The sequence below is a fragment of the Vanessa tameamea genome, chromosome 25, assembly GCF_037043105.1.
Source record: "Vanessa tameamea isolate UH-Manoa-2023 chromosome 25, ilVanTame1 primary haplotype, whole genome shotgun sequence".
Classification (NCBI taxonomy): Eukaryota; Metazoa; Arthropoda; class Insecta; order Lepidoptera; family Nymphalidae; genus Vanessa; species Vanessa tameamea.
Genome location: NC_087333.1, coordinates 7,899,636 through 7,913,091, shown reverse-complemented (window position 1 = coordinate 7,913,091; position 13,456 = coordinate 7,899,636). Strand labels below are relative to the sequence as shown.

General features: G+C 34.3%; 2 protein-coding genes across 5 annotated transcripts in view; one reads left to right on the top strand and one right to left on the bottom strand.

The window, feature by feature from the left end:
- LOC113396218 (uncharacterized) overlaps nt 1–9,753 on the bottom strand; it is a 127,183-nt gene extending 117,430 nt beyond the window's left edge. For all 4 annotated transcript variants that reach the window (XM_064218910.1, XM_064218911.1, XM_064218912.1 and 1 more), the window contains exon 1: nt 9,608–9,753. In XM_064218910.1, coding sequence (XP_064074980.1) covers nt 9,608–9,662 — 55 coding nt within the window. In that variant the 5' untranslated portion in view covers nt 9,663–9,753. The remainder of the gene's footprint in view (nt 1–9,607) is intronic.
- The window catches only part of LOC113403621 (EKC/KEOPS complex subunit TP53RK), a 297,288-nt gene that overhangs the window by 127,927 nt on the left and 155,905 nt on the right, over nt 1–13,456 (top strand). The window lies entirely within an intron of this gene.

The window sequence follows — 13,456 nt, the reverse complement described above, 5'->3', positions numbered from 1 at the left end:
CGTGTTTCCCTCCTCTTGCAACCTGGGTTCCTTCAATCAAGGTGTGAATTGACATCTTCCGAGCCGGCTTGGCGAGGGCGGCTAGTGTAGTTAATTCTTTCTGACTGTGCTGGTCGTCTTCGCGTTTGGACTCCACTACCAATTGAGTGGAGTCATATGTCACTTTAAATAAAAAAAAAAAATATGTCTCTATAGGATATTTGAATTCATCTTGCATTGAGTTGAGCATAAAAGAGTAACTATTGAATGTGTTGCAATTTACATTCCAAACGGGTCGTAGCTTTACAAAACGAACGGAACAGATTCGTAGAGTGCCATTGAAGAGTGCTCGTGAGGGTATTCGAATGAATTGTTTTTTTTATTGAACTCTGTACGACGTGCAACAAATATTAAAGGCACCGCTCACATAGGTAGGTGTAAAATGGATGTTAGTATATATATTGGGGATTAATAGTATTCGAACGTTTGAAGGAACACCATATATCATCAAAGTGCAGTACCGGTTTCAACGAAAGCACTGCCACTGGACACTATTAAAAATGTCGAAATTATCGAAATTTTGCACCAAGTGGATATTTTCGATACACAATTTTTTTATAAATAAAATGAATCATTCATAACGGAAAATTTATTGACTGATCGTTTTTAGTTAATCATATTTTGAAAATTTTCACAAACAAATTGTGTGGCATTAGTTTACATCCAGTGCTATCAACATGACACATTTATTGTATGTCCTTTTTAATGGAAAATGTATAGAATGATATACTAAAACTTAATAATAAACCTTAAAAAATAACACAACAAAGTTACTGGTGATAGAGAGCTAAATATATACATACATATTATCATATCTCGTAAAGATTTATACCTGTAAGTCTATAGTTACCATGAAACATCGAAAAGTATACCTTTTAACGCATACATACACAGGCGCCTTTTTATAACCAATTTTGTTGTAACTTGCCGCTAGATGGCGCATCAACGTCTGTATCATTCAATCGATTGCCAAAACAGCTGGAATATTTATATAGTTCAACTTTAAGAGTAAATACAAATGAACAACTATGACATAGAATTAATGCAATTTCATTGGTCGAAATCTTGAATATAATCTATGGATCGTTGATGATGCAATTTGTTTTTGGAACTTATAAAGTAAAATTAAAGTGGATTTTATAGTTAAATAGAATAGTGTTGTTTATAGAGCATATGCAATTGCGTATCTAACAACCAGGTAGCGATAGAGGGCGCTGATTGAAAATGTCACTTTCCTAAATCGCGCTGTCCAGAGAAACGCTGCTGGGTACAGTTTGACTCCGCAAAGTCAATAAATCATTCTTGAGGCAAGGTATCCGTTTTTTATTAAAATTCTGCAGACATTTTAACTTTGCCGTTTCATAAATTCAAATCATTTGTAAAATACATTGATAAAGTAGGCATATTATTCGATACGAGATTATATAGATGATAAAAAAGCGTGGAGTTAATGCTTGTTGACTTCCAGGCAGGAGACATCACATACATATATAATTGTATTTAACTAACATGACTGTATTTTTAGATGTTGAAAAAGAGTAACTACTGAGTTCCTTGACGGTTCTTCTCGGTAGAATCTACATTCCGAACCAGTGGTAGCTTTACTTAATATAGTTTGTTAAATGACGATTCAAAAGTGCTTATAAAAGCCTACTTGATAAAGTATATTTTGATTTTGATCAATTATAATTACAGTTTTGAACACTGGAAAACTCTTCTCTAGTTTCATTCACCATATGATACGTTGAAGTAATATTGAAGGGTAGTAGTAGTTAGACGAAAGTCATGTCCCAATTGGAATCGGATCTATTAGGCATAGGCAAAAATATTTGGATTAAATATCGATGTTGACATCCGATTTCAGATGCCGCCCTGCCTTTTTAACTTCACATTATACAGTTAGTGAGAACATTAAACGAATGTGATATCGAATTCGGTTACACATTCGCCTCATCGCTTTCTCACAAACGGGTTACCGTAAAGTTAAAGAGAGACAGTACAAATGGATCATATGTTTAATGTTATCGTACTTCAAATGCATTGAGGTACCAGAACGATATTCATAATTTTTTAGATGCGGTGAAAACGGGTTGAAGTACCAGATGTCATCGATTCGATGTTGAATCGATGACATCTGGTATTCCTAAGCTCTATGTTTTGGACGTCTTCCAGGTTTTCCAGTTAAAATATGTTTTCTTAAAAAAAAAAAGCGGAATTTGTATCACAATCAGCCGCATACAGGTTATAATAAATCTAGCGAGTTTATAACCTGTCCATAAATTGTGAACAGAGTGTAATTCGGCAGAGCTGACCTGGATGTTGATAACGGGCGATTTCATTTAATTTGAAATATATCGGGTCAGAATTTCACCCAGTAAAACCACTGCAATGGTCGTCTTGAACACTGATGTGTATGGATATGGTACCCATTTTTTATAAATAGCTGCTGCTCTTCCGTGTTCTCCACTTGAGACTTATCTGTGCTCGATCAGGAAAAAATTAATCCATTGGGTGACCTCACACCCACCTCTTTCTTCGTTTCTACATAAACTAAGTTTTCTGCATCAATATGATGACAACAGTGGAATCTAAGATTATATGATATGACAGTACACTGGCTCATTCATCATTCGGAATGGTACACATCGATATTTTTCTAAAAATAGCATAACAAGTGAGTTTCTTGGTCATTTTTCTCGTCACAACATTACAAACAGGCGAAAACACTTGACGATTCAAAATTACTTGTAATTACTCTTTGAATAGAAGTATTTTGATTTAATTTAATTCGTATGCAAAATATTGACAGCCAAAGATAAACCCAAGAATAACATAAAAAACTGACTTGATTTTTTTCTTCAAATTTAAATGGGAAACGAGAAATCTAACTTCAAAAAAGAAAAAAATAACTTTGAAAAGAAGTTCAGAGAAAAAAAATTAAATCGATAACCTTACTTTTTTGGAGTCGGGTAGGTGACCAGTGGAAACACGACTGCTTAAAAATAGAAGTGTTTTCAGAGTTCATGTTTACATGTAAGTTTTTCAGCTCCACCATAACTTTTAAACAACTAAACGGATTTGGATGTTAGAATCCTCACATCAATCATCTTGGATGACAGTGGCTTCAATTATTCGTTCTATTATTTAGCGAAGGCAGTGCATTTTTTTTTAAATTTTAAATTAATAAATAGTTCCTAGCAACAAATGAAAACAAGGATTTAGTTTCAACCTCAACATCGAACTGTGCGGTAGACCAATTTGTTGCGTCTCATTGCAACGTGGGCAACGGTAAATTATAGCTGTAATACTAGCTAAACCCGTAGCTTCCCTAGCGTACGATTACATTTGTAACGAAAATCCTCTAAAATCCGCCGTTTTAACCTTTAAATAAATAAAAAAAGCCGAGCCGAGATGGCCCAGTGGTTAGAACGCGTGCATCTTAACCGATGATTTCTGGTTCAAACCCAGGCAGGCACCACTGAATTTTCATGTGCTTAATTTGTGTTTATAATTCATCTCGTGCTCGGCGGTGAAGGAAAACATCGTGAGGAAACCTGCATGTGTCTAATTTTAACGAAATTCTGCCACATGTGTATTCCACCAACCCGCATTGGAGCAGCGTGGTGGAATATGCTCCATACCTTTTCCTCAAAGGGACAGGAGGCCTTAGCCCAGCAGTGGGAAATTTACAGGCTGTTTATGTATGTTATTTTAACCTTTAACTATTTACTATTTTTTACTAATAATATTACTGTGGTAGGTATAAAAAAAGACGTTGGCTCTGTAGATATCTTAACCATTCCTGATATCGCCAATGTGCCACCAACATTGGGAACTAAGATGTTATCTCTCTCGTTACACTGGCTCACTCACTCTTCAAACAGAGCTGAACTCTACTAACTATTGCTGTTTGGCGGTAGAGTAAGAGATGTAAAATATTAATATTATTAGTATTTAAACATTCGAGTACACATCTTCGAGATCTCTCAGACTAGTCGTTGAAGTCAGCGAAAAATCTCTTATGAATTTATTATATACTGATACATTTTTTTTACGTTTTTTTTTCTGACTGAAATAAAAATATAATAATATTAACTTCAATGGAGGCAGTTATTTCGAAATCACAAACAGAAAATTTTATTTATTGGAATACATGTGTAATATGTGCTTTTAAATACCTTTAATCAGCTGTTTTTTAGGGTTCAGTACCCAAAGGGTAAAACGGACCATATAAGACTCCGCTTTACGTCCGTCCATACATCCGTCTGTCACCAGGCTGTATCTCATGAACCGTGATAGTTAGACACTTAAAATTTTCACAGTATATCTGTTGCCGCTATAACAACAATGATAAAGAACAGAATAAAGTAAATATTTAAGGGGGCTCCCATACAACAGACGTGATTTTTTGCCGTTTTATAAATAATGGTACAGAACCCTTCGTGTGCAAGTCCCACTTGCACTTGGCCGGTTTTTTATTGTAGACCCGTGCCAGCTTCGTAAGAATAGAAAGTTATATTGAACAAATATACGAAAAAAATAACTACTATTTGGGCCGAGAATCTTCCCGGACGTTGGAAGATCAGCTGAACAACTTATCATTCCAACGGTAATAATATGGTGATCACGATGGTAAAATTAAACTCATGCAGGTTTCCTCACAATGATCCGAACCCAAGATGAATTCATTGGTTTAAATTATTTATAGTCTGTGTGACTTTTACCAATTAAATACATTTCGTTCGTTAATTAAATCATTAATTCAAACCGATCACCGAGATAGATATACATAGATCTATCATCACTAAATATTACTAAACTCGACGTTAACCGTAAAGATATAGTGTACGCAGATCTATAATAATGTATTAGATTAATATTTTATATTAACATATTATATATTATCTGTGTATTTATGCATCTGTCATTTCGAGTGTCGCGCATCGCAAAAGCGCGGGAAAATGAAATATATAAATTGGCGCGCGGTGAATACAGTTTCTGTGGTACAATATTTAAAGTGCTGTTGCACGTAGAAACTTAATACGATGTTTAAAAATTGAATGAAGATCGCGTCCTCGCAAACGTAACAGAGAACGACCGCTAGGTGGCGTGACGCTAAGTACATTGCTAATGGCCGTTGGAAAAGAGGAGCCGAAGATTGACCTGTGTGCAGAGCGAGCTGATTTTTAAATGTCTAATTTGTTAATTGACCTTACATGGGAACATTATAAGTTACTATAAGTATTTGAAACGGGATATTTACCGTGTTTTTTATCTTTATTTGGTCATACAGTCCGATATGGACACTTCTAATGCCGTCAACAACCCGCAAACTTCAGTCTCGTGAACAAGACATTCGTAGATAATGTCTTAATATCGAGCTTCACCAAATAAAAATAAAAAACATGGTAAATATCCCGCTTCAAATACTTTTATAGTAATAAAAATAACCATGTTAATTTAAAAACATTATAAGTTATCCAAAAATTCTATTCATTTAATTTTCCTAGACTAATAACGTAAAATATATTTGTACTAAGACATTTTTTTACTTGGTGGTAGGGCTTCGTGCAAGCCCGTCTAGGTACCACCCACTCATCAGATATTCTACCGCCAAATAACAGTACTTTGTATTGTTGTGTTCCGGTTAGAAGGATGAGCGAGCCAGTGTAATCACAGGCAAAAGGACACAACATCTTAGTTCCCAAACTTGGGGACGCATAGGTGATCTAAGGAATGGTTAATATTTCTTACAGCACCTTTGTCTATGGGCTGTGGTGACCAATCACCATCAGCTCATAAGCTCGTTCGTCAACCAACGCCATAAAAAAGAAATGTTTTTAATTACAAGCGTTAAAACAACACGCAGCGTATTTAAATACGGAATAATTCGTCGTGTAAATAAAAACCGTCGCGAGTGCGTGCACATGACAATAATTTCCCGTTCGGTTTATTGGCCGACTCAGGAAATGTATTTACGATTACGTCGCCCGCTTTCCGAGACACGATTAGTTACGATGTGTAATATTATAATTACTTCTGTTACTGTAACTTTTAATGGTAGAGCTGTAAATAATTAATATATTATGCCCGGTTAGAGGTATGTTGAAGGGACACTTAATAAGGAATTTAGTATACTTAGTTGTAATATTAAAACGATACTATAACAGTACATGGTTAGTCGGCGTTGTGTATTTTTGGATTGAATCTATGTTTATTTATCATTATTTGTATTTAAAATAGGCAGGTATACTGGCAAAGCGGGCTCCTGGATATAAGTTGTTATTTTAAGATCGAAGATGTTACCGTCCCATGTAAATTAGTGTTGCATATCGATAGTCCACTATCGATAGACTATCGATAGACTATCGATAGTTAAACTGTTATCGATAGTATTGACACGTGACAATACTATCGATAGTATTGCAAAAACCGTTACTTTTAACCTAAACTATCGATAGTCCAAAACTATCGACCCTATCGATAGTATCAATAATATCCCTGCTACCAAATAGTATTGCTTACAAAGAGCTAGCGATACTATCGATAGTATGAATAGTATTATCGATAGTACTATCGATATCCTGAATAGTTTTCGAGGTTAACTATCGACAGTCAAACTATCGACAGTTCTGCAACACTGATGTAAATATATGCGGATACCTTGAGAACTGAAATGTAATGTCCCTTGTGTCTGTAACTCTGGCTCTTTCACCCTTCAAACTGCAACACGACAATGCTGAGTATTGCTTTTTGGCGGTAGATATGTGTTAAGTTGATGTTACTGGAGAGTGAAATACCCCAGGCTTCTAACACTTGCACTGAGATACCCCATCAGTGACCTAAGTCCGAACTAATTTATTTTTATATTATTAATACGTCGAAATAAAAAAACCCTAACAATAATTTTACACCCTTATCATATCTACATTTTGCAGTTTTAAACGCGGTTAACATATCAAAAAACAGAGCGATTCAAAAGGTTTATTTGCATAAATATATATTATAATAGAGAAATGTCTAAAATTACAACTTCACAGACAGAAAAAATATGTATTTTTCTTTTCAGATTTATTCCACGATCTAGAAGTTCTATAGACCTTTATTGTCCCCGTGTGTTTAATAAACATAATGTAGAAAATTAACTAACTGACAAAGAATAACTTTTCAAAGCCACCCTGAGAGATTAATCAACTAACAAACTAACTAAACTCAATAGTATGTAGAAAAACATACTCAATTATTCGTATCGCAGTCTTAGAAATAACATTTTAATTAATTCAATAGAAACTCCGAAATGTATAGAGAATTATTATTTGAAAAGGTGATGGTCAAAGGTTGGTAGTAAAGCAAGCCCGTCTGCGTAGGTACCACCCACTCATCAGATATTCTACCGCCAAGCAGCAATACTTCGTATTGTTATGTTCCGGTTTGAAGGGTGAATGAGCCAGTGTAACTAAAAGGGACATCTTAGTTTCCAACATTGGTGGCGAATGGGCGATGAAAGGAATGATTAATATTTCTTACAGCGCTTATGTATATGCCGGTGGTGACCACTTACCACCAGGTAGCCCATTTACCTGTCCGCCTACCTATATAATAATAATAAATAAGCTTATTAGTAAAGAGAGTTTCTCACATCTGTTAAAGCCCTCCTGTTGAGGGATTCAGATCATAATCCACCAGAGGCAATACAAATTGATAACATAAATCAGGATTACTTATAAGACACGCGGGCTTTCTTGTAACACATACAAAATACACTTGAACTCGGTTACTAAATTCATAAAATAATTCGTTTTAATTACCGACATTAGAATTGTTCAATTGCCGTTTGTAATTAATTTTATGTCCAGTTGGTTATTCCTTAGTGGAAATGCGTGTGACAGTTTTACATGCAACACGTGCAGGTTTCCTCACGATGTTTTACTTCAACGAGCACGTGATGACTTTTAAACACTAATTTAATATGTGTAAATTTTGTGATCTTTTCACGGTTTGAACCAACAGTCTTGGGTTAAGATTCAGATGTTTACCACTGGGCCACACCCTATCTGTTACATAATATATTTATAAAAGTAGACATAATTATACACTACTGATTATTTTTAATTAAAACTTTATAAAAGAGCCGCTGTTATTAAAAGTATTTTCTTTATCAATGTATATAAATAAAAGCGAATACTAACGCAAATAATGAAATAAATATTTGAAGGACCATACAGCAGATATGATTTTTTTCCGATTTTATAGATTATAGAACCGTGCGCGAGTCCTACTCGCACTTGGCCGGTTTTTTTTGTCATATTGAAAACCTTATCATAATAAGATGCAGCTCCATTCAAATTATGGTTCAGTATATAATATTACTATATAAATTACTGCTCTTCGTAATTTCACTCGCTTTGAATCAAGACCATTGAACGCAAGCGTGAACTTCGACATCTTGTATTTATTAACCAGACATCGCCTGCGGATTCGCTCGCGTTTTAACGGTAGATCGTCAGATACTAGACATAAAAAGTAGATTTCGAACTTCACAACAAATTTCATCAAATTCGATTCAGCCGTCAAAGAACAACAGACGGACATAGTTACTTTCGTATTTATAATATTAGTATAGATATAAATCTAGAAATTATGAACTGTCATTGTGTGAAAGTGGAGTTATATCAATTGGAGTCGTGTTTATCGTAAATGTGTTAAAACAAACGAACATCGCTATTAAAAAATGTATGTTGTGCTATTAGACTTATGACACGTAACAGATAATCGTAGCTTGGGGGTCCAGGGAGAAAAAAATACAGATAAAAATAACCTCCTGTTTTTTCATCATCTTAGTAAATTAGTACGACAAGATTAACTGCTGTTCTGGTTTTGTCGCACAGACCGTAAACAGAGATTCAATTATTTATTCAACGTATTTCAAGGAATACGTAGTACACATGACGTGACGCGACTTCACCCGCGAAAATTTTGAACAAAGCGAGTGTACAAAATGACGCTGTCCTCTACATTACAAAGCATATTCTTCAAATATTTTTTTTACTGTTGATTCTATGTATTATATATTTGTTATATGTTCTCAGTAAATCAATTGGTTATCGATTCTGCAATGATCTTCGCGCCCATTGTAGTTATATATGTATATACGTATAGACTGCTTCTTATAACGTAGAGACGTATTTTTAAATTTACGTAGACGTTAATTATAAATATATATATTAAAAAATCGTTATAAATAAAAAGCGTCACGATTTTTTTTATAATTTACGAAATGACAAAACGTATTTTTTTTATTTTATTTAATTATAGATCATGTTTTGCATGGTATGTTAAGTAGGTTTTTAAATAAGATCTCCTTTGACTATTCAAAGTAACATTTACTCTTTTGAAATCGTTAAAGAGATACCACAGATCATAAATCAAAGCCATCAATCATTTTATAAAAAACCTAATTCATCATTCACTAAGCGTCAATACATTTACATGCAAAAAAAACAACAACAAGAATCAGGTATCGTCAACATTTATTTACATTTTTAATTGTAAAATAATTGATACTCACCCATGATCAAGTTGATCGCAAACAAAACAGCCAATAGAATATGGTAATTAGACATTTTCGAGGTATCACAGAACACTACATCAACATTGTGAAGGCGTGTTGTCGCCTCGCGCGCGGTACGCGGTCTGAGCTACCGCACCCCACTCTACCCCTCCAGCCCTTAGTTAAAGGTTTATGCACACTGGGCACATTGTTTCTAAATAAAGGCTCGTATATATTATTCTTGAACAAATATATTATTGTTTTTAAATCGTAAAGGGATAGAATATCCTTATATTTATTTAATATCTTGATCGAAATTAACCAATATTTGATGATTTTTTTTTAAATCGATCAATTTTTAACACACATAATAAAGCTTTGGAATAACAATAACCATCATTCGTCTCTTTCTATTATGAATACAAATAAATCATAATACGTACTTTTTGTAAATCTCTGAAAATATACTAAACGAATATACATAAAAATTTACCAGAATACGCAGCGCTTTTCAGGGAAGGTTTTTGTATATAATATTAGTATATAAATAAACTTTTTAAGCTGTTTAAATTTAAAAAACAGTTGGCGCTTTTCGCCTAATAATGTACAGAGATCCGGTTCCATATGCACGAAATAAATTTATACATACACGACCTACTCATTATTATATTAATAAAATAATTAAATGGTCAATTAAATAAGAACGTAACTATTTAAAAAAAAAAACACAATTTTATCGTCATATATATATCTAGTTGAAAGAAGTATCACAGTTGTCATGGTAGTATACGCAAGCGAACCAGTGACGTCCCCCGAAAAGAGTGCGTACCGCTTTTAGTTGGTGCCTTCACGACCGGCGAGCACCATAAACCCCCTACACAATGTAAGGGAAACGCGTAAAGTCGATCCATCGAAATATCACTGTGATGTGAACTATTTATTTATAGATTTATAAAACAAAAAAGTTTGACGAGTAAAAAGAACTGCATTACAAAACATCACTTAAAATAACGACAAACATAACGATCTATGAGACTATTATAAAGACGATACAGTCCAGTGGTTAGAAGTACAGTTATAAGTGATGATTGCAGCTTCTAATTCGGGCAAACACCTTTATTAAATGCGTTTAGTTCGGTTTTGATGCTAGCTAATATTGTGAGGTAAGATTCACGCGTATAGATCGGCCATATGTTTTAACCAACCTGAATTAAATGAGACGTAATAATTAAATTAATTATTAATGACGTCATTGGTTACTTGTATATAACCCACAATCTTCTATTAAGAATCGCGTGTTATAGCCACTGGGCCATATCAGCCTTAGATTAGTTATATTTATTAAAATATATTATGACGCGCATGGGCGTATTGTTTTCCTGATTGCGCAGCGACATTTTCAAATGTCGTATCACATCTATGCTCGAACAAACAAACCGACTTTCCCCTTCACGTTAACAATACTAGGAAACGTATAACATTCCCTTTTGTTTGAAAACTTTCTACAATTAAAGTCTGTATCTATTTCGAGCGTGTTTTGTGCGAATAGATAAGTCAGATTTAAAAATATTTACGTATTTGTTGTAGAATTGTATTTATTGTTAACTAACTGAACCTACGGCTTTTCCAGCGCGAATTTTTTAAAACTTTAGCTACAGCACACATACGATCACTGCCAAATTCACCATCGAGGGGTGTATTACAAAAAGAAGCCTATCCTTTCCCGGAACTCAAATCTCCATACACAATTTCATCTAAATCAGTTCAGCAGTATAAGCGTGAGGAGGTAACAGACAGAGTTACTTTCGCATTTATAATATATACTCTATATTGCCTAACACATGACAACCAACCCACTAAAACGCGAGCGAAGCCGTGGGCGACAACTAGTGTTAATATATATAACCAGAAAATAAATGGACTATGATCATTTGAAAAACAGCATTGCGATGAATATTACGTGTCCTGACCGATTACGGTCACGGCGGCCAATCCCAAGGTCAAAGTTCAACTACACAGAACATATCAAAGCGCACAAGTGTGTGCACAGAAACAGATGCACTCACATTATCATCCATCATCATCTGATATCCAACACGACCGTAAGGAGATCAGGCGCAGGACTTAACATTAGTATTATTGTATTGTCGTTTGAAGGATGAGTAAGCCAGCTTAACTATAGACACAAGGTACAAATATCTTTATTTCCAACATTGATGGCTTTATTATGATGTGATGTCAACTTAACATCAGTTAGCCAATTTGCCAGGCCTATCGCCTATCTTTCGTTTCACACAGCCCCTGGGGCAAATCGATTTATGTCGGATTCCTACCCAGTAACACTATCGGGGTGGTTCAAGAATCACACCGATATAACATATCCGCGGCCCTTCCCGTTCTGTGCTCCACACCTGGAGCTCTCCTCAGGTGGCGAAAGAAGAAGTGGCAGCGCGAAGCTGTCTCGGCTGCCGTCTTCATCAGTGCCGTCTAAAACAAGACATGCGAAGACCCCACCTGTCTTGAAAATTCGATTAATTATAATTGATGTTATTGAAAAATTAATCAAAGTTAATTCGTTTTAATAACCTGATTAATATTTTTTTCAAACCTTCATATCTTTTACTTATAAAAAATGATTAACAAAATAACATTAATAACAGAATAAATATAATTAAAAGTTAATAAATAACTAATCATCGCACCGATATATACTTTTGGAAAAATCCAAAAGTAATTAAGAATTACTGTAAATACCTTAATAACGTAAGTTCCATCCAAAACATTGCCATTTCGCTCTACTGTAAGTTGCGTAAAACTACTTCGTTCCAAAAGATCAATTTTAGGTCCTGTTTTATATTTTCTGCTTCGAAATGATAATAAACTGGGAAAAGGTACTTGGAGTTGGTCCACCGTTACTGTACATCTATGTCATGTACGACGTATGCACATGTAACCATGATAATATTCAGAAAATAATTGAGATATAAATAGACATTGTATCTGACGCGTATTGATGTGAAGGATACTCTGTCCGTGTTCAAACCACAGATCTTTATGAATTTTGACATTTGTCGTACATAAAGAAACAGACTAATAAATAAAGGGGTATATTGAAATATGTGGGGCTCACGGGGAAAACCCATTTGACGAGGATCGACGAATCGGGTGTAACTGTAAATCTATTTTAAAAATTCAACATTTAATCCTTTTCTGCCTCAGAAATGTTACACATCACATTGCACCCGAATTTGTTCGGATCTCATCAAACGTCAACATATCACATCATAAACCATCGTAAATCAAATTCGTACAAGGAGTGTGTGATTAAAGTAAATACCTATTCATTTATCTCAGATTCTTTAAGTATTTGGTTCAGTGGCGGATACAAGATAGCCGGTTGAAAGGGTCTTGACTAAGGTAAGGTAGGTTTTAGCAATTTTTTTTATAATTTATTTATTTAAGCGTAATATTGAACAAAAAAACAAGATGTAAACGATAATAACTGCAATAGTATAAAACTGTGGTGCAGTTATTAACGCCCGCCAATAAAGCGACATTGATCTATTATTTACACACACTTAAATTGCACATATTTGTTAAATATATTTATACAAAAAAAAAAAGCAATAGAATTATGAATAAACAGATTACAAAATCAAAACAAAAATACCAAAGCAAAGTATATTCTAACAAGCCTACAACATTTTATTTTGCTTTGCTTTTGGTATATTGCTGGGTATTATTTTTAATTAGGATAATAATTAAGAGGTCCACTTTAATATTTGTCACGAAAGAAATAAGTTCTCTGAGTAGGATGCTTAAGCCCCTTAACTCCCAACCCCTAACTTCCCTGAATCCGCTAATAAT